This window comes from Eucyclogobius newberryi, unplaced genomic scaffold, assembly GCF_026437365.1.
Source record: "Eucyclogobius newberryi isolate DKJ021-1_F unplaced genomic scaffold, fEucNew1.0.hap1 SCAF_12, whole genome shotgun sequence".
Lineage (NCBI taxonomy): Eukaryota > Metazoa > Chordata > Actinopteri > Gobiiformes > Gobiidae > Eucyclogobius > Eucyclogobius newberryi.
This window is the reverse complement of record NW_027315746.1, coordinates 6,780,501-6,805,136: the sequence shown is the minus strand read 5'-3', so window position 1 is coordinate 6,805,136 and position 24,636 is coordinate 6,780,501. Positions and strand designations below refer to the sequence as shown.

Here is a 24,636-nt window from a genome sequence, read left to right as displayed (position 1 = left end):
GCCTCCGCTTGCCGTGCTAGTTTACATAAGCTCTCTCCGAACGGGGGGGCGGGGAGCGGCGGCGAGGGGGCCGGATCGGGGAGGAGAAGGGGGGGAGAGAGAAAGAAAGAGGAGACGGAGAGAAGGGGGGAGAGAAAGAGGAGAGGAAAACAGAACGACTACAATCTGAGAACCGGCGCGTCCTCCGGCAGCTCGGCGCGTTCGGCTCCACGCAGCACGAATAAAAACCAGAGCTATTCCGGGACTTCAAATTGTACCCAAAAATACGCGGCGCTTTTAGTCCTAACGTCGCCCGCCGTACAGTAGCGCGGACGTAAATAGCGGCTATTTACACGGCAAAACCACTTATTTAATCATCGTTATTATAGATTAGAATCGTCAAGAGTGGATGTGGAACGAGCGTCGAGTTGAGCTGCGCAGCGAGGACAAGCGTTAAACCCGTTAAAAAGACAGAAACCGCAATAAACCTTTGCTTTGTTGTGAAATTTGACTCGATATCCGGATCCTGATCAATACTGGAACTAGTATCGAACGTGGATATTCATTTGGAACAAGGATCAATAGTGAAGAGTCGTGAGCAGGGATGGTTTTAGAAGGATTTGCGTTCAATTCTCCAAAGAAATCGAAATTGTGGAATCAAAATTGAAACTCAAACCTATGAAATACCAAAGAATGACATGGATTTATAACAATAACTTTGCTCCGTGAACTCACAAAAAACATCCCAACGTCCACACGGACGTGATGTCTTTTGACGAGTAAATAGTCAAAACAATGCGTTCACTACGATCTATTCTTCTCGTTTATCATATCATTTTGTTTCAGCGGTGAAGGTCACATGTAGCCGGCCGTTCACGTCGATGCCATCGATCAGCTGCAGGCCACAGAACTACGGCGGCCTCAGTGGGACACGATTCGCACCACGTCGAAACACGGTGCAGAGGATGGATTTGTGAGTCGTTCCATCGAGTCGCGAGTCAACAAAATGAGCAGACGTCGGATGTTGGAATCATATCAAAAACGCCGATTTGTAAATGTGGAATGTTTCAATCTAAACGTCCAAATGCAAACAAAACTAAAAGAACAAACTGACGCCAAATAAAACTCTATATTTCAACTTCAAAACAAGATTCGAACTGAATTACATGATACAACGACGAAAATACGCAATTTTTGTATCACAAACGCGTCGGTATTTTTCAAGTCTGAATCCTGCTCCAAACGCACACTTTTATCGACCGAGGATTCCACTGAAAACCACTGCGATTATGTTTGCGTAAAGTCGCGACAATGACAATAGTAATAATGTTTTTATCGCGTACTCGACCAAACGCAGTGATACAATAAAAGAGAACGAAGGTAAAGCCAAAAGTCTATTTTAATTTGCTTTTATTGAGAAAAACTACAACTATTTAGAATTCTGCTGAAAGTTATAGAAATGATATCACAGAATAGCACATTATTTTGTGGGTTTATAATTTCACTTCCTGTTTGTAATTGATGACATCACACTAGGAAATTACCCAACAAACACTGGGCCAAAACTCATCTAATGTCACTTTGTTTTTATTTGACAAAAATATATGAGAGCGACTTTAGTTTGTCGACTTTATCTTTAGAGAGTCAAAAAAGTTGTTTCTTTGTGTGAATTATGCATAAACTTTGACTGATGTGATGTCACTTCCTGTCATTTTCCACAGATTTTTCAACGTTTGCTCCACAAACAGCTACTTCATTGGTGTAAAACTATAATCTATATGTACAACAGGTATAAACACACCAAATAAAGTCAAAATTGGATAATCGTAAAAACATGGGCCCTTTAAACCGACAGCCCTATGACAGTTTAAAAAAACGCATTTCGAGGAAAATCCAAAGGCAATTATGACATTTAATGCGAGTCGTTTCTTCTTCTTCCAGAGCCAAACGTAAAACATAGTGCTCCCTTTGACTGTGGCAGTCAGCTGACGGCGCGGTCATCTGATTTTAGCATCCGCACAAAGCTGCTCTGCAAACACCGACCGGCCTTCGACGAAACAAACATACATCCTGGTGCGATCCGCGCGCCGATAACAATGACATGTGCGTGGCACGGCCGCGTTTCACCAATAACAGGAGCCGCAATTCCTCCGGCAAAGACAAAGAATCGGATGAAGCGCGTTTGTAGCGGCGATCGCGCGTCGACGCTGGAATATCTCGAAATATTTCGCGTGGAAACTGCGAAACGTGTCGAGACTGAGGACGTCACGGTGTCGAAATCTTACCGTTATTGCGAGAAGAAACGTCGTGATTTTACAATTATTCAAGATTTAAGTTCTTTATTTCGTTTATTTTGCCAGTTTAGCTTCACGAAATCAAACTTTCTGAATGATAAAGTAACGATATTGTCACTAAAAATAGTACCGTATTTACCGGACTATAAGTCGCACTGGAATATAAGTCGCACCAGTCAAAAAATGCAAAATAGAGAAGAAAAAAACATATATAAGTTGCACTGGAGTATGAAATGCAGTTGCAAGTGTGAAAATAACAAATAATATCACTTATAAGTCGCTCCGGAGTATAAGTATACGTATATAAGTATATAAGTATAAATATAAGTATAAGTCGCACCCCGGCCAAAACTATGAAAAAAAGTGCAACGTATAGTCTGAAAAATACGGTCCTTTTGCGCAGTTTCTCATTGTTGCTGCCTACGATTCGCATGATTGTTGTTTTATAGCACTTGTGACTTGAATAATCATCAATTAACTGAATAATCTTGACATCGCAAAGCAAGAAAAAAGATCAAACTGAACAACTAACACTTACAAACTAACAAAAAACTAAACAACAACAACAAATAAGTCCTAATCCCAGACGAGGCAACGACAAACCTCGACATGAAAACAATTGCAACACGATAATGGCGACAAATCAGATTACAATTCAGATTTGAACAGGATTAAATGTGCAGTTCAAAGTCGGATTCGTCCCAAAACTGTGAACTCCAAAACGAGACGAGGATCAGGCCGTTAACGTCCTCGTCCTCTGCGGGGAAACGCCGAGCGGCACAAAATCCATCGTTCACGCCTCAAAAATAAACAGAAAAGGACCGGAACATGTGAACGGGATAATTCACTGATGATCACAAGCCATGAACTGATCTGGGTTTTTTTGCTCGAGGCTGAAAAACGTCGACTCATTTGGTCATTTCTGGATCAGACTTAAAAACATGAGAGGTTTTATGACTCAGACAAAGCATGGAAAGGAATATCAATCAATACAATCAATACAAGCCAAACTAGCAGGTTCCGGTTGTTGTTTCGGTTAAATTTTTTGACAATTGAAGATGAAATAGCAAAGCACAAATGTAGCAGAAATGGAATAATAAATGCAAACGTGGCACGAGACTTTCATTTGGTCAATAATGTGTTTTAAAAGTTTCAAAATCCTCGTTTTTGAGCAAATCAACAGACTCTTTAAACACAATTTATACACAAAGTCATCCAAACTGTGCAAACGAAATGAATTTGTTCATTCGATATATTTATAATACAAATATATTGATGTAAAACTGTAACACAAAACATTAAAAACACTTGCTCTACCAGTGTCCTAGCCATCATTTTAATACATGAAGAAAGAAATGAAATGGTAAGAAATAAAATAAAACAGTAAATAAATAAATAATCCAAAACAATAAATAGAGGCTAAAACTGTATGAGATAAAAAGTAATAAAATACATAAATACAATACAACAAAATCTAAACTATATTAAAAAACTGTAAATAAATAATTCAAAACAAGGGGCCAAATACATAGAATAAAACTGTAAGCAATAAAAAGTAATAAAATAATAATTACAAAAAAAAAATGTTAAAATAAATAAAAGCGTAAAAGAGTAAATAAATCACTTAAACCTATAAATAGTTGCTAAAATAAATGAACAAATAAAACAAGTCAGCCTGTTAGCCTGTTAGCGCGCTAGCCCGTTAGCTTGCGCGGCGTGTGACACTGGGCGTTTGTGTGCTCGTCCCTGAACACAAGAGGCTGCCACTGTTAGCGCTGTTGGCCTCCGTGTTCCAGTGGAGCTCCAGGGGCCGGCGCTGCTTCACAATGAGGGCCATTCTTAGCACTTTACTGCCCCAGATGACTGCCAGTGGCCCCCGGCCGGTGACAGGGTCCCGTGACCGGCTCCGCACCCCAACCCCTCCACCGAGCCGCCCCGCCGTCCCGCCCGAAGACCGGGAGATGTGCTGAAGCGCGACAACCGTAATCTGGAGACTATTCTGTCGCCTGAAGTGTCCAAACGTCCACGACAGTCGCCTCTTGTGACCTTTCAGAGCATTATTTTACACTTAACTAACCATTATTCTAGTGATTACCTAGTGTTTGTATTCAATGATAGCTTAACGATTGGTTATCTAGTACTTTTATACATCTTAAAAACAGTATAGATCAAATAGAGGGTGAAATATGGCGACTGAAGGCTTCTAGATGAGACAATGTTTATGAATAAAGTGTCTTAGTGATAAAAATCATTAATTGTTGATCCTTTTTGCCACTGTCTTTGTTATAAAAGGTCTTGTCGTGTGTTAGAGTCTGTAAAGTCCAGGTAATGAATACGATTCTTATTTTCTATCCATGGCTTCCTGTTTTATGCAACGTCTTGAGGACTTTTTCCCATTCAAAAGATAAAATGTTTAGTTTTAAATTGTGAATCGCTATGTAACGGTCCAAATGGAGAGTGGATTAGTCACGATGAGTTGATTATTAACAGCTCTAGTCATTTTTAGGACTTGTAAGTTATGTTATTTACTTAAAATACGACCCTTGCACTTCAAATTCCATCAATATATTACAAATGAGACCGTGTTTAATGTTTAAAATAACTAAAACGCCCAATACATTATTACAAATGTGGAAAACCCAGAACTCTATCCTTCAAAATTGTAAATTAATGTCAATTTCAGATTTATTTTTTTCAGACAAGATAAAAATTTGTTTTGTTTTTTTAAATATGCAAATGAATGTAATCTTTTCCCTTTTTTCGAATGTCAATTGGGTTTGTGTCATCTATTTCTTATACTTTGAGATACAGGGATGTTTTATGACTATGAATTAAAACAAAGACATTTGAATTTGAAAAACAAGAATTCAAGAACAAATAGCTGAATAGTTCAAATAAAATGTTTAGAGGTCCCAAATCAATACTTTTTGTCATTTCATCAATATAATCCAACACAAAGCTTACATAACAGGGAAATGGTACTGGACTGAAATACTTGAAGAGCGTCAAAAACAAAATATGAAACCCACAAATAAGAATGTCGTAATATCAAATTAACGTGTTACGATTATTGCGAGAAAAAACGTCACGATTTGACGATTATTCACGATTATTATTGAGACTGTGACAGAACAACAGTGAAATCTTTCATTTTCTTTCATTCTCGTGAATTTAACTTTCCCAAAGACTAAATAAAGTTAAATTTGACAAAAACAGCCAGATGAAAAAAATAGTTACAAGCATTTATATGTAATACTATTTTTTAGACAATATGTTTTGCTTTAATTTTGCTCAAAAAATATCACAATTATAGTTATTTTCTGGTTCTTATGATTATATTTGACCTGAAAAATCGCGATTATCAATAAACTGACTAATCTTGACATCCAAAGACCTTCAAAATCAACAAAATCAACAACAACAACAACAACAACAACAACAACATAATGTTCACAGTCACATTGACAAAAAGGTAAGCAGACATACAATATTAAGACAATCCCACGTTTATGAGTTTGTGACCTTGTTTTTGTGACATGTTTCCTCATCATTCGCGTGTTTAACGTTCTAATCTGATTTATTTTACACGATTGAGTTTAATTGACAAAAGAAGAAGTATCCTGACAACAGTATCCACACAATATTATGTCTTTGAGTGTTTTAGTTGAGGTTTACATCATCAGACAAATGGGAATAGACCCCAGAAGTGCAGAAATGAAAAGGTGCATGAATCCCTCTAAATACAACTGTGCAAATGAGAAGACAAAAAAGACTGGACTGAAATAACCTCATCTACAATATGGAAAAATGTACTTTTTAATGGAACTTAATATACATAATTTGCAGACGTTGGTGCAGCCGGGACAAATACACATTTTATTTACGGGTTTATGACTCGACCTGCTCTTCGTGTCACTTTGGTTTTGTCTTTTACGCCTTGGTCTTTTTGTGTTTAGTCTGTTTATTTATATTCATAAAAAGACACACAAAAAATATTTTTAAAAATGTATAATGTCTCATTTAATCAGCTTTAATTCTTTGTTTGTGTTTCATTCATTCTGTGTTTGGCATTTACACTCTACGCCTTAAAAAAATTATAAAATTGTAAAATAAAATGTGTGGGTTTTTTTGCAATTTATTTTCTAAACATAAAACAACAAAACATGTAGAAAATATATAATAATAATAATAATAATAATATAATAATAATAATAAAGATACTATTAATAAAGGTAATAATAATAATAATAATAAAGACAATAATAATAATAATAATATAATAATAATAATAAAGATACTATTAATAAAGGTAATAATAATAATAATAATAATAATAATAATAATAATAAAGACAATAATAATAATAATAACGACAAAAATAATAATAATAAAGACAATAATAATAATAAATAATAGTAATAAAGATAATAATAATAATAATAATAATAAAGACAATAATAATAATGATGATGGTAATAATAATAATAATGATAATAATAATAATACAAATAATAAAGATACCTCAGGATAAATAAAAAATAAAATGAGAAAGTAATGATAAAAATATAAATAGAATGTTTTAAACCGATAAACGACGTCCCTGCGCCGCATGAACGCTGCGTTTGTGTCGAGTCGAGTTCACAGAGTAGACAAAGAACAAGGAGGAAGCCAACAGACAAACCCCATAAAAGCTCGTATTTACGAAAGGAGGGGCCCAAAGTCAACACGCTGTAACATTTCCCCTTATAGCTCTGTCGCTTTAGTGATATGAAGAACTGTTTATTTAAATGGGACGCTAAAAATAGACACAGACCGTTTGAATTCACGGCGTTTAACGAGGACTCGGAGCGTGTAATGAAACGTAGAAGTATCGGATTACGATCGGGCTTTTGTGGACGAAAATGGAATGAAATGCTGAGGAAATGATTGTCCAAGTGGCAAACGTCCAAAGTCCGGGGTCCGTACTTTTAGCAGAAGTGATATTCTAGTGCAGAAGGAGTCAGCTGGTGTGACAGACGTGATGGAGTGTCTTATTACTGCGGTTAAAGGGCGTGGCTCAGCTTTGGATCCGTTTCTATAATTGTGACTATAATTGGTGTGTTTGTACCTGCTGTAAATACTCATTATAGTTTTACGCCGGTCGAGTGGCTATTTGGGGAGGAAAAGTTGAAAACAATGTGACAGGAAGTGACATCACACCAGGGACACGCTTTACATTCAACGTTTGTGCAGAATTTACACAAAATAAACAACTTTTTTGACTCTCTAAACGTGAATTCAACAAAATAAAGGTTCTCTGATATATTTTTATTTGGCAAGTAAAAAAAAAAAACGGTGTGATATTAGCTTTCCTGTGATGTCATCAATTACAAACAGGAAGTAAAGATATAAACCAATAAAATGTGCTATTCTGGGATAAAATGTGTATGATTTTTAGCGAAATTTTAGTTTTAAAGGAGACATTACAACAGTGTATTGATGAGGAAGGTAAATACACATAAAATTTAAATGTAGATTTTTTATTGTAATATGACACGTTCTCGCCCCAAAAACACTAACAGCACGCTAACAGTACGCTAACAGCACGCTAACAGTACGCTAACAGTACGCTAACAGCACACTAACAGCACGCTAACAGTACGCTAACAGCACACTAACAGCTCGCTGACAGCACACTAAGAGTATGCTAACAGCACGCTAACAGCTCGCTAACAACACAGCAGCGTTACTTTTGGCTCGGCGGCCGATAAAACTCTCCGGACGCAGACAGCACACAGCGGTGTCATTTTGACCCAACTACACAGAAAAACGCGTCTGTCACTTCAGTCACTTCAACGTCGTCTATAATTGAAGAATTCATTTGCAAAGTGGACATTTCTGATACTGAAGAAATATACTTTCTGGACGCTACAATGTCATTTTCAACACAGAATAGCTGTAGTTTCTTTTGTCTTGAATTTTGTGTGTTTTTTCAGTATAGATTAGTGTTGTGGCATTACTAGTTTTACGACACCACAATGACAATAAAAACACTCTTATTTAGAGAATAAACTGACATTTTCAACATCAAATTGCTGTTGTTTCTTTATATGTGGTCTTATACTACCACAGATATTGATAAAACAGTTTAAAATGATTCAGAAAAGGTTTAATTTTGTCTTATTAAAGTGATTTTTTTTCTATTTAGATTAGTGTTGTCAAAATTCTAACATTCTGACACCACAATGATAATAAAAAAAACTCTTTTCTAGACAATAGCCAGACATTTTCAACACAAAATAACAGCACTTTCTTTCTGTTTCCATGTTATACGAGTTCTGACAAAGCTCATTCTAAAAACTGTTCAGGAAAGACATGAGCTGCAGATGAAACAACTCGACAGCGGACTAAACCTAAAAACTATTCTTGTTCTTGCGTTTCTTTCCCTCCGCTCCGAACAGCTCCACCTTTCAGACGCATGTGACCGTCTGAGCATCACCTGACTCCTCCCCCCGCCCCCTCCCCCCACCCTCTTTCCCTCCATTTCCATGGAAGCTGTAACCAATAAAGACTTGTCCCCGAGTCAAATGTATGTTCAAAGCGCGGCACAGAGCCCGTTTTTGTCTCTCCGCGCCGCTCTTTTTCAAACGCCGGTCACACCGCGCCCGTGCGACCGACCCGATCGCGCCGGCGGACGACCTTTGGCGTGGCGGATGACCTTTGGCGGCGGGGCGGAGCCGACGTACGGTCTCCTCCGAAGCCGCGGTGTGTTTAAAGACGGCGGGAAAGTGCTACAAAACCGAGAAGCGGTCGTTTTTACAGGAAAGATCCATGAAGAAAATCGTCTGTGATTGAACAAATGAAAGATACACATGTTTATTCTTTACCAGTTTGTATTTATTTAGTCATTAACCTTTATTTAGGCAGGTAAGAACTCGTTGAGAGAGAGACCTGTTTTACCGGAGCCAAAGTGAAACTCGTCGTTTAAATCCTTGTTCGTTCTTGAGTTTTTCACGGCAGAAAAGTCGTAGTGATTCCAAAAACACCTTTGAAACGTTGTGAAACATTCGAGCCAAATAAATCAAATTTTCATGACACAAACTGGAGGCCAAAGGTACATAGTGCACCTTTAAAAATGCACATTAACGTCTTGGCTTGATAATGATTTATCAAATATTCAATTTAAAATAGTATATTTGGATGTAAAATGATCAAAATCAGACCTCACACTGTATCGGCTGAAAAATATTGTGCGATCTGAATGAAAAAATATAAAAAATCTTCTCTTTTTCTAGATTTTCAAATACTTTCTGCTGTACAGGTAGAGCATTGTAACTGTAGCTCTGCATATCCAAACCTCAGTAAGAGAGCGAGCGGGCGCAGACGCCGACGCCACCACAGCTTTCCAAACAGAGCGAGGCACCGGCGAAACAGGCGACTTATCGATATTCCCGGACAACTGTATCAGGGCGCTATTGTGCAGAAGGAAGGAAAGCAAACACGGAAACGGAGCGCCAGAAGCCGGACTGCGACCGGCAACGTCCTGGTTTAGCACCGGTTTCACCCTGGTTTGGTTTCGGTCGGAGTTGGCGAAAAACCGACGGTCAAAACCCAGACTAAGACGAGCAAAAAGGTAATAAAAACTTCAATTAAAAACACAAGAACAACTGATGGTAAGTTAAGAGTGAAACAAACGGATTTGGATGAGATCTTGACGAATAAATAAAGGAAAATTCACAATTTCGGCCTTGCAGTTTTTGATTTATTTAATTCGTTGTGGGACTGCTAACGGTGGGAGATACATTGAAGGGAAAAAAGGATAATACTGCTGTTTTTGGAGATATCTGGAGCATTGTTACAGTTAAAACTATTAGAAAACTCCGCACCATGAAGCAGACTGGCCGCCAACTCGAACGACTCCTCAAAAGAACCCGCCTCACCGTCCACGCCGAAGCTTTCAAATTACACATCTCCTCCTACCGTGACGCTCTCCAAGCCGCCAAATCTGCCCACCTCTCCACCCTCATCAACAGCTCCCACCGGAGCCCTCGCACCCTGTTCTCCACCGTCAACAAGCTGCTCCAGCCACCGGACATCACTCCACCCTCCTCCCCTGACCTCTGCAACTCTTTCCTCCTTGCCTTCAATGACAAAATTTCCAAAATCAACAGCTCCATGACTGCCGTCTCCATTAACTCCATCACCACCCCCACCCCTGCCCCCCCTCCTCTCCCTGACCACCCACCCTTCCCTCCCCTCACCACCTTCTCCTCTGTTAACTCCTCTCATATCATAGACCTCATCACCGCTTCCAAAACCACCACCTGCTCTCTCGACCCCCTCCCAACGACTCTAACCAAGGCCTGCCTCCCTGCTCTCATCCCCCATCTCACCACCCTCTTCAACCAGTCTTTATCCCTCGGCCATGTTCCTTCCATCTACAAACTGGCCTCCATCACCCCCATCCTCAAAAAACCCACCCTAGACTCCGCCAACCTCTCCAACTACCGCCCCATCTCCAACCTGCCGTTCCTCTCAAAAACGCTGGAATGCATCGTCGCCGCCCAACTTCACACCCACCTCCAGTCAAACAACCTCTATGAACCCCTCCAATCTGGCTTCCGCCCACTTCACAGCACTGAAACAGCCCTGGTCAAAGTACTCAACGATCTCCTCACCTCTGCAGACTCCGGGGCCCTCAACATCCTGTTACTACTAGACCTCAGCGCAGCCTTTGACACTATAAACCATTCCATCCTCCTACAAAGGCTGCGCCAACTGGGTGTTGAGGGCTCTGCACTTGACTGGCTCACATCCTACCTCACCAACAGGCAAGAGTTCATTTCCCTCTCCGGTCACTCATCCACCCTCTCCCCAGTAACGCAGGGGGTCCCCCAGGGCTCAGTCCTCGGCCCCCTCCTCTTCATCTGCTACATCTTCCCCCTTGGTCACATCCTCCGCCAACTCAACCTGGACTTTCACTGCTACGCTGACGACACCCAGATATACCTCACCACCAAATCCACCCAAAACCCTCCCCTCAGCCACATCGAAACCTGCATCTCTACAACAGACGAACCCGAACGACACAAACGCGGTGAAAAAATCCCCGACAGAAAGGCAAGATACGGAGAGACGAGGACTCTTGGACCGGCCACTCGTCCCGCCACGCCCAAAGCAAACAGACTGTATCCACGCAGGACGGGACGGCGGCGGCAGCACAGAGCGGCCACAGTTTACACGCCGTAAACGTGAAGCGGCGCGGTGTGGACTTAAGGGCAGAGCGCGGCGGCGGCGGACGGAGGGCGACGTTTCAGATAGTCAAGATATTGCGGTAAATGAAAGGAAAAAATGCTTAATAGAGAAGAAAAAAACATATATAAGTCGCACTGGAGTATAAGTCGCATTCTTTGGGGAAATGTATTTGATCAAATCCAAGACATTCATCTGTAAATGCAGTTTAAAATAATAACAGATGAGAGAACATGGTGAATAGGTGTACGTATGCTAACGCTAACACCTTCAGCTACATGACGTATGCTAACGCTAACACCTTCAGCTACATGAGGCACAGACAGAACTGTGGTAAGTGTCTGGTATGTTAACGTAACATATTAACAGTTATTCAGATAACTATAGCATAAAGAACATGCTAACAAGTTTACCAAAGCATCAGTTTTACCCCAAATCACTAAATCCATTGAATTCTTCTTCCTCTGTGTCACTTCTAAACAACTCCACAAACTCCAGAGGAAGAGGAAGTGCAGATTCTTCTTCTGCGTCGCTTAGAGCCTAGAGCGCCCTCTTGTGGTTGTCAGTGTGATAATAATCTAAATGTGAAATGCGGTTGCCAGTGTGAAAATAACGAATAATATCACATTTAAGTCGCTCCGGAGTATAAGTCACCAAAACTATGAAAAAAGGTGCGACTCATAGTCCGGAAAATACGGTAAGTAAGTAGATGTGTGATAATCATGATCATGGATTTATGTGCCTGGACAAGTGTGAATTGTTTACCGTCGTCATCGGAAAACGTACAATGTAACAGTGCTAAATCGCAGTTGGGTATAATCCCTCATTCACCCAAGAACGCTCTGAGGTGGAAAAGGCTTCTAAGGTGGTCATATGGACACCCGTTTCTTAAAAGTCGCAGTACGTAACTTGCCGTGAGCAGTCAGCCGGCTCGCATCTCCGCAAACCTGACTCGTACCTGGCCTGGAGGAGCCTCTTTCTTGTACAACATGGCATAAAAAAACGCATCTATTTTAGATAGATATTTAGGTTTTAACTTGCGGGCGAACTCACGCAAATGTACGCACTGCGCCTTTAAGTCATTTTCAATCTAAAAAGCACGTATTTCTCCACGTTGTCTGCGCTGAAATGGAGCAAAGGAGCACGTCCTATGCAAATCACTGTTTTTCAGCCACGAAATATTGATGTGAGTAAAATGTACACTAAAATGTATCTTTTACGCTGTATTTATGTAACGTCGTGCAAGAAAGTACAACTTCTCTGAGCTACAACGCCGTTCGAACCAAAACGAACAGTATAATGAACGGTAAAGTGAAATGTCGACATGTAACAGCAGCAAGAAGAAGAAGAGAGAGACAAAGAAGAGAGACGGAGAGGATAAAGGTATAAAAACTTACTATTGTGCGCAGTCAATGAGCTGGTACTCGTTTGACCTTTCGAAACAGGCCTTGACTCCTTCATCGTCCCATAACTTCTTTGCGTGGTCAAAGAACTCCTGAACAAAGGACAAAAAAGAAGAAGATGAGATACATCAAGAGCGGGCAGTTATGACAAACATGAACATCTCCATAACAATATTCAGATTATATTTGGACATAGCGTCTTGAAAGTGCTTGAAATGTGTCAGTAAATGTCTTTACAATGCACAACAAAACATACTCAAACACATCTCAAAAACAACTATTAATACTAACAATTTGTATATATTTTTTGTATTTATTTGATATATACTAGAAATTAGTTGTCAAAAGGTTAGACCAATGGGAACCTCTTTGAAATATGTATTAAAGTAATTAAGTCGGCCTTATAGACAATATTTTAATGAATCAATGTGTCTTTTCTGACAGAGACATTTTTATAATTGATTCCTTTTTGTCCCAATTTCATAACAGGAAATCACGCTGCTTGACACGTTTAACATTAAAAATAAAGCTAAAACTCTCTTAATTTTAGTCAAATCAACCGTTCTGGAGCTCCAAACCCACAAATGCAAATATTACATTCAAATATAATCAAAATGTATATGACTTTTACATGAATTTGCTTCATTACAACTCCTTAAAGCTCATGTTTAGTGAAGTTAGCTTTAGCTTTTAAAGAGGAACTGTCCAAACACAACAAATGCCAAATAAGTGTCAATCCGACCATCCAAACAGCAGCTTTTGCACCAGCTTTACATTTTAAATCTGATATTCCTCTGATATTCGCTCGATATTCGCTAATCTAGACTAAAGCAGACCAAAACGACAAAAGTCCAGACGCGTCGTCCAGAAACGGCCTCAGTTTGTGAATTGAGCCTCGTTTTAGTCGGACGTTTCAGGACCTCAGAGAGTTACGCGAAATCCATGACCGTTCGACTGTCGGAACTCGTGCGTCCGTCATTAATCCTCGTCATCCAATCACGTCGGACAATCAGCACTACCAGGAACAGAGCGTAATAATCATAACCATCTTACATTTCAGAACAGCTTTGTGTTTAGGCGTTATACTACTGCCCCAAACGTACTCGTGGCTCCACTTCCACGAGCGTTTATTTACATTGAATTATGTTATTTATGTTAAGACCACCGCGGTGAAAAGGCGAGGCGATTCCTGTCAATCCGCTCGCGTCACCCGGACACAAACACAGCGTTTTAGAGACAAAGCTGACGCCGTGACAGGTGAAACGCGCCTCCACGAAAGGGCCGCAGTGGTTTGGAATCGTCACGTAAACGTCAAAATGTGGACGAGTTACTTCCTGTTTGTAATTGATGACCTCACACCGGGAAATTACACAAAACTCATCTAATGTCACTTTTTTATTTTTTGACACATAAAAATAAATAGGTTGAATTATTGTTTAGAGCAGACATGGGCAAACTACGGCCCGCAGGCCACCTACGGCCCGTTCGACTTTATAATCCGGCCCGCCAAACATGCAAAGTAATATTTATATATATATATATATATATATATATATATATATATATATTTTTGCCTTTAGTTTAGATGGTCAAAAACGTAGTTTATTTTGTGTTATTTCTACATAAACTTTGGACGTGATGACTGTCCTTGGTGTGATGTCACTTCCTGTCATTTTCCACAGATTTTGCTCCACAAATAGCCACTCGATTGCAGTAAAACTATCATTTATATGTGCAACAGACAACATAAATACACCAAATAAAGCCCTTTAAATAAATATCTTTCTAATGTAAGAGCACAATACAAACATTTGCAAACAATGTGTGTCTCCACAAACATATTCAGCTCTTCTCTCTCTCTCTCTCTTCTCTCTCTCTCTCCCCGGGACGGTCCCACCACATGACTCTGCGCTCGGCCCGGGACAGTGCTCTGCGTTTGGGGAGCAGCGCACTGAACGTCGCCCCCAACCAGAGCCGGACGGAGCCTGATAACGAGTCACATGCTGCGGGAGCACTGCTCTCGGCAGATCCGGTGATTAGGTTCAACATGGAGGAAATCAACTGATGCGAGCCGCTCTTAAAGGCGCACTCACGCGGCTCTGCTTCACGCATTTGAGGAAGGACTTTGGTCATCACAGACATTTTTGTGTTTATTTCTTCTTGAAAGGAAATTAAGAAAAGGGCCTTGAGGGACTGAAGTACCGGCAGAAGGCTACGCACTGGAAAAAGTGACCAACATAAACGAGTTAATAAGTGCTCAGATTAGGCAGTATTTATCTTGATTTTAGTATATTTTGACTCTATTAGAATAAGCAAAAAGCATAAAATATATTGTTTTACTAAATATAAGAAAAGGACAAGCATTTTAAGACAGTAAAATAGACTTAAACCCAGATAAACATTGATTAATTCAAGCACTTTGTAATACCAGCGCTTATTTAGTATCATATCATAGTCATTTTTTCCGTGTGTATTTATCATATTCAAAGTCTATTTTTACAAGAGGAGGGAAATATATGGAAATTCAATATTATGATGTTGTTTTGGAGATATGCAAAACTGGAATACACAGTTTATCATTCATAGCAGAAAATACACCAAACAACAGCCGTTTAGAAATATAAATTACTCTAAAAATGTTTTTTGTCAGTATAAAGTGATATTTCTGCAGTTTTAGTTATTCATTTCACACACATTTCACATTTGTCTCATAATTAAACCTCAATTTACGACATGTTTAAGACATGTTTGAACACATTTCTGCTTCAAAAAATACGGATGAATACATTTTTGCCAGTATTTGAATGCATCTATTTTATCATAGTTAATATATTTCACTTTTTTTTATCTATTGCTTTATGTTGCACTTTATTGAGGAAGGAAATTCCTAGTTCATAGATTTAGTTTTGACACTGGCAATAAAACCTTTTCTGATTCTGTCACAGCTTTGTGGAACTAAAATAGGACTAAAACTGGGACTAAACCAGTTCTAAACCTACAGTTCCAGTCAATGTCTAAAGGTGCGTTCACACAGTCCAGGTTTGTCGTCATTTGGTCCTAAATTGATCCCATTTTAGTCCCTTTTGTTTTTTGGCGGCTCGTCACGTGTAGCTTTTCTTTGCAATGAGCAGAAAGCAGAGTAATTAACATCTACGGCTCATTAACGACACTAACTAACAACTTAAGACTTTGATTATTGCATTTACACATTGCGGTTCATTCTTTTGATGCAATTGACCTGCGTTCGGTTTTATCGTGTCAGGGGCATACAGTAGTTTCCATATCATCGTTTGTCGCGATATGATCCGTAACAGTATATATCGCACATTGAAGTCCTCGACGATGATCATCACGCAATCGATCCCACCAAAACGAGTCTTTAAAACGTGCGAGTTGAGGTTTAATCACGGGACAAATGATTAAACCTCAACGTCTTTCCTCAACCTCAAGAAAAGTCTTTATTTTAGCACTTTTTTAGCATCTGACGGTAGAAATGTGGCGAAAAACACTCAACAAAGCAGGGCTTAAAATATGAAGTTGAATATCAACGTTTTTGACAGGTTTAACCCGGTGCTAGGGCCGTGCAATTAATCGAAATTCATAATCAGGACTTTGATTGGCGCTTTAGTCAATTGCAAAAACGTTGGCGGTGAAAATGCAATGGTTTAACATCCGTACGCTCGTTCTGACCCTCAAAACTGGAGCAAAGTCACTTTTATGATCTTTTGAAACCAAACGTTACCGATAAAATATATAAGATCTACACTTTTTATACAGGTTCATTTTGACAGAATAGAATTAATCGTTGGAAACAATTGTGGTTTTGATTACAGGCTGAATAATCGTGATTGTTATTTTTGAACTGTGCAGGGCGGCTGAAGCTCAGTTTAGTAGTTTTACTTAGAGACAATATACTCAACTTTCTCATTTTGCACATCTCTGAAACCACTGCGATATTATCAATGTGTGGCTCCATCTCCCACCTCTCCTTCAGACACGGTGCCTTTAAAATACCAGATCTTATGCATCATTTAATGTTTTGTCCTCCCAACTACATTATTTTAACTATTACATTACTCTTACCCGAGTAGTAGTTTACCCCCTGTTACATCCCCATCTTTTTCTCTCTACTTCTTCTGTCTTGTTCATTTTATCTGTATATTAATGTGTATTGTACGTGTTGTCCCCCCCTGTCTGTAAATACCCCCCCTTTTTTATATATGTTCAGCGTCTTTGGGTCACTGAAAAGCGCTATATAAATAAAAGTTATTATTATTATTATTATTATTATTATTATTACCCCAAATGAGTGATTTCTTGGACCAGTGCTTTATACTTGAATTGGAGTGTCAATATGATTAAGTTAATTGATTGATACTTCTGATTATTCAGCCAAATAGTCTTTTTATACCATTCTATTGTCCAAAATATAGACCTAAATGTGCAGTACTTTTGTATCTGTTTTTGTCACATTTAAGTTTGTTAAATATTTATAATAGTTTTACATCCGAGAAGCAGCAGTTTGTGAAGAAAAAAAAAAAAAAAAATGTTTAAAATGACAGGAAGTCGAGTCGAGTTCTAAAACTGAATCCCTCTGTGATGTCATCAATGTGTGACGTCCCATTGAAAACAGTTAACACGTAACTGCCACACTTTTCCGACAGTTTAAACCATCATTCAACTAAATAAAGGTGTTATCAGGTACTATTGTTTGTTGTGTCATTTATATGGATTTTGGCTCTCGTTTACAGTCTGGTTGCTAGGTAACAGTTGTGGAATTACCTCTACCTATGTCATGTTTGCTGCCCATGCCCAACCAGGAAGTGCAATTATAAACTTACAAAAAACTTGGGACAAATGGGCAAAATGTTGGATAAAATCTGAACTATAATTGTGTTCACTATGTTTTAGTTTATTTTGTCTTCGAGAAAGTTAGATTTGTCACAAAATTGAGGAACAGTAACGTGTCAGACAACGGGAACGATAGCACATTCTGAGGTAATAACCATGAATACTAGTTAAATTGTGATGTTTTTTCTCACCGTATCAAACACTAAAACACAAACCTTCGATACTGTGACAACCCTGTACTTGAGTGACACCATTTTGAAGTCACTTTTACTCTTACTTGAGCACATGTTGGACTACTTCACCAACCACTGTTAACGCTAGTGTGAAAACCTCTTTGCACGAGTGTCCACGTGTAAAAGCCGGGGTTCTTTTGACGCTCGGTGACAGTTCCTGGAGTTGCAGGGGGCGGGTCATGCGGCGGTGGGAGGAGCGTGTGTGTGTGTGTGTGTGTGTGTGAGGGAAAGGGGGAGGCAGAGCGGGCAGAGAGAGGCTCCTCGGGGCCCTTTTCCACAGAGGCGTGTGACACTGGGGCTGTGAATAAATGCTGTGTCCTCCTACAGAGGAGCTGATAACGCACAGACACCAGGAGCGATCTGAAGAAACAGCAGCTTCTTTTTTTTTTTTTTTAACTCTTTCCCGTCATCGCCCCGGTCCCCGCTCCCCGCTGACGCACGGCCGCACGACTTACCGGCACATTCCTGGTTCGGTCGTGCGATTAGGCCCGTTTGATTCAAGCTCGGGTTATTTTAATGGAGACGTCCAGAGCCGATCCTGTGCTTTTGGAGCTGAAGCTGTATTTATTTTTGGCATTCAAAGTATGTCATGTGTGATTGAAAGATACAGTATATTTACGTGCTTTTAAAGAAGAAAAATATATTTACTGTGAGTCAGGATGTAAAGGTAATTAACTGTTAATCAATAACCCTGATTATTTAGGTCAAAGAACTAAAAAAATATAGTTTTAGATGCAATTTTCAGTATTTTTTAAGTCGAACTATAGTGAAAAATAATAACAATAATAATACATCTAAATATTAAGTACTTTTTATCTGCCTGTTTTTGTCTCATCTAAGTAGTACAAAAACATTTATACCCCTGGAGCTTTTCCACATTCTGTCACGTCACGATCACAATCTTGAATAAATTGTATTGGCATTTTTTGTGAACGAGCAACACAAAGAAGGAAAATTATACACGATCTCCAGAATAGAAAATATAGATAAAAAACTGAAACGCGATATGGAAACGCCTTTCGCTGCAGTTACAGCCTTGGGCCTCTTGGGGTTCGTCTCTACAGCTTTGCTCACCTACAGACTACATGTTTGTCCAATCTTCTCTGCAAAACAGCAGCTCTGGTTTATGTTTAGGGTCGTTGTCCTGCTGAAGGTCCTGAACAGGTTTTCTTTCACTCTCGCCCTGTATTTGGCTCCATCTTCCCTCAGCTTCATCTCGTCCCTGCAGAAGAAAAGCTGCTCCACATATGACGCTGCACCTCCATGTTTGACAGTGAGGATGGCGTGTCCACAGTCATGTCCCGTGTTCGTTTTTAGGCCAAAAAGTTCCGTTTTGGTCCGATCAGAGCACAGCACCTTCTTCCACACGTTTGCGGAGTCTGACAAACTGCAAACGTTACGTCTTATGGCGTTTTTTTCACCAACGGCTTCTTCTTGTCGCTCTTCCATAAAGTCCAGATTTGAGAAGTGCACGACTAACAGTTGACCAACTCTGCACTGTGGACCTCTGCACTGTGGACTTCTGCAGCTCCTCCAGAGTTCCCATGGGCCTCTTGGCTGCGTGTCTGATCCGTGCTCTCCGTGTTCACATGTACGTTTAGGTGGACGGCCATGTCTTGGTAGGTTTGTAGATTGAACAGCGCTCCGTGAGATGTTCAAAGCGTGTGAAATCTTTGTATAACGTGACTCTGCTTTCAACATCTCCACCGCTTTCTCCTTGACCCGCCTGGTGTGCGTTCCTTGGACTTCACGATGCCGTTTCCTGCCCAACGCTCTCTTCACAAACTTCTCCGCTCCGAGATTAGATCACGCTCAGGAGGACTCGACTGAATCATCAAGTCAACATCCAATCTCTCAACAATCATCTGGAAACTTCCGTCGACCCAATAACACACTGTGTTCATAAGCTCGGTGGTCCCGACTCATGATCTGGAGAAGGTTCAGTCCGCTCCTGACATATTGCCCCCCCGAGACGTAGAATTGAATCTGAAAACTTTAAAGAAACTGCACTTCTCGAAGATGGTTCCACACATCGGTCTTTGTACTAGTCGTCGTAGTCGTCTCGCAGTAATGTTTGAAGTAATATAGTATCGCCTTACTTGCACAACAAAGGTTATAGTGTGTCTTCGCATCGGGCTAACACGAGGTTAATCGATTATTGCGACTAATCAAAAACTGAAATATGGATTGTTTCCGAGGTTCGACTGCAGCTATTGACGCAAAATGACACTAGAAACATGTATTTGTAAGTGAAAAGAAAGAGGGCGTTCTCAAGTGGAAGCTTTGTAGAAACATCTGGGTCAAATTCAGCAAAAATCTCATATTCACAGGACTTTTCGCGACCTGAATCGATGAATTGAAAGACTAATCACGAAATAAATAGATGACTAAAACAATCGCAGACCGAATAAATGCATTTTTACACTAAGAACAGTTTCCTTTTATGATCTATTGGATTATTTCATGTTTTGTTGGTGGGATTACCTCAACATTGTGACACAAATAAACTATTGAGAAGTGTTTTCGTCAAACATTTCATTTGTCTATTTATTATTTTGTTATTCCAAAAATTCCCACTTTGGCGGCAAAAAAATGAATCAAAAAAATAGCGAAAAATTAGAATTGTCTTTTGAAAATAAAATGTGAGTGCGTACATGGTACAACTGCAGCGGCGTAGTTGAGACAAACGCAGAGGAAGTTTGACGTGTGGAGCACAGTCTGTGGCTCGGCGAGTCGTGCAGTCAGGATGTGGCCGCGGTGTCGCTTCGGGTTGTTTTTTTCGCCGTGCGCCTGTTAATTTCACACCGAGACGGATCGAGACGCGTCGTGATATGTTCAAGCATCGCGCCTCTAACGTGGAGTTTATCGTTTATAGTCGAAATTCCACACGAAAAAGAGCCGATTAAAAATGAAAATATGAAAAAAATTGTGGCACAAACTTTCTAATAAAAGCGTGAGGTGATATTTCTGCACTTTTGTGATTAATTTGACAAACATTTCACATTTGTCTGACAATCAAATCATCTCTCTATTCTCTTTGTTTTTTTGTTATTTCTTGTCATTTTTTTCCAGTATAGCGTAAAACACATACTTTGAAGACGTACAACTACAGCAGGTGGCGGTAATGTGACACTTTACAGATACCAACCACAATAAAACATCAAAGAAGAAGTAAAAGAAGCAGAAGAAGACAATTAAACCAGCTCTCGCTCTTTCTCTCCCGTTTTTGAAGTCAAATTTGTATTTTTATTTTCCAGTATAGCGTAAAACACATACTTTGAAGACGTACAACTACAGCAGGTGGCGGTAATGTGACACTTTACGGATACCAGCCGCCATAAAACACCATAGAAGAAGAAAAAAGACATTTCCGTTGGCTTGACATAATATAGCACTGCATCGTTATCGGGAAATACTCATTTTTCTCGATGTCTCCCGCCCCTAACTGGTTCCGTACAGTATTTTTAAAGTAACGGCACTCTGGCTTGGGTGAGTATGCTGTTCCCCCGACCTGGGCGCTCGGACCCCTCCTCGCCGGCTCCGCTCGGGCCGGCTCCGCTCGGACCCGGCTCTCCTTTCAGCCCGATAGAGTTACATGTTAATCAAGCTGCCGTGGGCCCATGTAATATTTCACGAGCGTCCATATAGGTCAAGCCTGACGCGCGAAACAAAGCGGCCCCGATCCGGGACGAACTCCACTGAACCCGGCGACGGCGGCGGTGGGCGAAAAGGGGGACACTTCCTCTTACCGTCCCACGATTAAGTAGAGCGCGGATCCCAGTGTTTACAGGAAACATCCAGCGAAAACACACGGCGATAAATGAGTACGAGCAGTTTATTGGCGATGATGTGGGTCTTTTGGCGACAAAACGATCAAACTACTTCCGGATCGTTGGAGTGCAAATCATTATTGTAGTTCTGCATTCTACAAATATTCTTATAATTTGGATTGTCAAAAGAAACTCGGATTTAAAACAATAGTAAATACTAGTGTCGAAACTAGATATTCAACTGAAGAAGTGTGCGTATAAAAAGAAGTCACATAAACGACAAAAATTTACTTTTTCTGTATCGTTTTAGTCTTTTTTGATCCATATTAGAAAGTACTATTATTTTACCTTACTATTGACATCCAGTTTGAATTATACATTTTTTTGCAGCATTGTCGAAACCAAATTTCATTCAGAATTTCAAAAATGCTTTTTTTCTTCTTTTTTTAGACAATAAACTGTAATTTTCAACACAATTTCTTGACGTTACCATGTGGTCTTTAACATGTTCTGTTAAAGCTCAAGATCATTCCTGAACTGTTTAGGAAAGGTCCAACTCCGTCCTGTTTTTCTGACCGTTTGAGTATCGATACTTGCTCATGTGAGTATCTAGTTTCGATACCAGTTTTAGTATCGATTGGTATCTGTTATTTGATACTTTTGACAACCCTAATTGTGATAAATACTACTTAAGATGTTAATATATTTCAGGCGGTTGTACAATATGAAGCAGGAAAAAATACATCAATGTAAAATTCAAAATAGTTCAAAAGTCTGTTCTCATTTTTTGGGGAAAAATACTGTCCAATCGAGGCGTTCAAATGAGCTCAAATCCCAATAAAAATAATAAGAGAAATAAAATATTAAAAGTGTTTTTTTTAATCAAATAAATTAAATAAATTACATTTTTAAAAATTTGAAGAAAAAAAAAAGAAAAATACAATAAAAATTTAAGTTATGTTTTTTTGTTTTTTTAAATGAACTCAAATCTGTCTCTAGTCTCCAGAATCGATCCATAACGTTAGCACAGAGGAGACGCCACAACGACACACCTGTATGAGCGTTGGACAGTTTTACAGTGGGCGTGGCTTCAGAAACATGTAGCTCAAGGCTCGAATTCCACAGCATTGACAGATCGAGAGAATTCATGGCTCCAGGTTGAATCATTCCACAGAAAGGCGTTGTGTTGTTTTGCATCGGAGGCAGAGGACCGCGTGTGCCTGTTTTCACTGTGGAGTAAGCTTGAATTTGCCTGATGCCCGGCTTTCGCTCGAGCCGCTGCTGTGGCATTTGTTTCCATTTGCATAGACGACAGTTTGTATCGCCGCGTTCTTTCCGATGACAGTTACGTCCCAGCGCTGAAGGTAAACACCAGCTTCAGCGCAGAAACTAAGAGACAAATTACACACGACGAGCACTGCGAATGCGATACGGTTTCAAGAGTTTTAAAACCCAGATAGATAGATAAATCCATTTTAGAGAAGCTAAAGCGTAGGATTAGATAGACTTTACTAGACTTTTACTTGGAAAATTTAGATTCTGCTTTTCATCCAGGAGTGAGACGATTAATCTGAATAATCGTGACTAATGAAATAACAAATAGAATCATCTTAATTGTATTTGGATACTGTCATCAGACTGGATTATACAGTTTCATAACAATTTATGATTTTCCGAAACACATTGTATTCCGAAATATTCTCTATCCAGGCATTTAGTTATATTTCAACTAAAAAAATAATTAAAACATCTCAATGTACAATATAAATAAGTGTTTGACTTGACTAATTGAAAAAAATAATCACTGACACGCCGATTACTAAAATATTTGTATTTGTAGCCCTGGTTTTACCGATATGGAAAAAAAATATTCTCATATTGATCAATCTCGGTTTTTGATGAAATTTTTCATTCGGTCTTTCCAAAAAACAAAGTAAAAATGGCTTTTAATAATGATTCCATAAACATGAACTACACAGACTTTAAAGATGCCTTTTGAACACAAATAACAAATGTTTTTAACGACTATAGACACAATAAAACTACTCCCAAATAATTGACTATTTCATACGACTCAATCTCGATCTTTCGATTAATTGCCCGGCCCTAATTCAACCCATCCTTCAGTGAAATAAAACTGCCACAAACGTGAGGATTTTTGGACTAACTGTAGGACTAACGCTCGACTAAAAAGACCCAAACTGATCACTGACGACTAGCGGCGACTGAATCTCCACGAAAACGACCCAAATCGTCCCTCGCAGCCTCCTTAACCTTTTACCTGGCGTGTCGTTTGAAAAAAAAGGACGCCCTGCACACAACCGGTCCGTGTCCCACTTTTTTTTTTTATGTTCTGTTGCGAAACACAGCGGCCACAGACGGGTGCAGACGGCGCATGACATAATACAGCCATAGCTCCGCCGCTTGTCTCCTTAATATTTGAATAAGCAGGCTCAGCAGACCCACGCCATTGTTCGCTCTCACGCTTTCTCCACTTGACCTTAACAATGTTACTATGACTCCATATAACCGGGGAGAATAGGCAGTATGTGCTAAAGGATTCCAGCCATATTCAGGCAGACGTGACAAAGACCCGGCTCGCTGTAGCGGACGGTCAAATAAAACACGCAGGTCGGCTGTAGCGCTCGGACCGGGCATACGCTGCGCGCGCTGACGAAACGCTTCTGAAGCTGGAGCGATTGTGGCGATTATTCTGAGAGAGAATCGGCTTTAACTTGAGAAATAAAGACAATCGGACGTCGCACGGTGATAAAGGATGTGAAAAGGTGCAGTGAATGTGGCGGTTTACGTACGAAAAGCACAGGTCACGCCGCGTTGAAGCCATACGAACACAAAACAGAGTAAAAGTAGCACA

General features: G+C 39.8%; 1 protein-coding gene across 2 annotated transcripts in view; it reads right to left on the bottom strand.

The window, feature by feature from the left end:
- gnal2 (guanine nucleotide binding protein (G protein), alpha activating activity polypeptide, olfactory type 2) overlaps nt 1-24,636 on the bottom strand; it is a 94,223-nt gene that overhangs the window by 29,628 nt on the left and 39,959 nt on the right. For both annotated transcript variants that reach the window (XM_072440678.1, XM_072440679.1), the window contains exon 5: nt 12,902-12,999. In XM_072440678.1, coding sequence (XP_072296779.1) covers nt 12,902-12,999 — 98 coding nt within the window. The remainder of the gene's footprint in view (nt 1-12,901; nt 13,000-24,636) is intronic.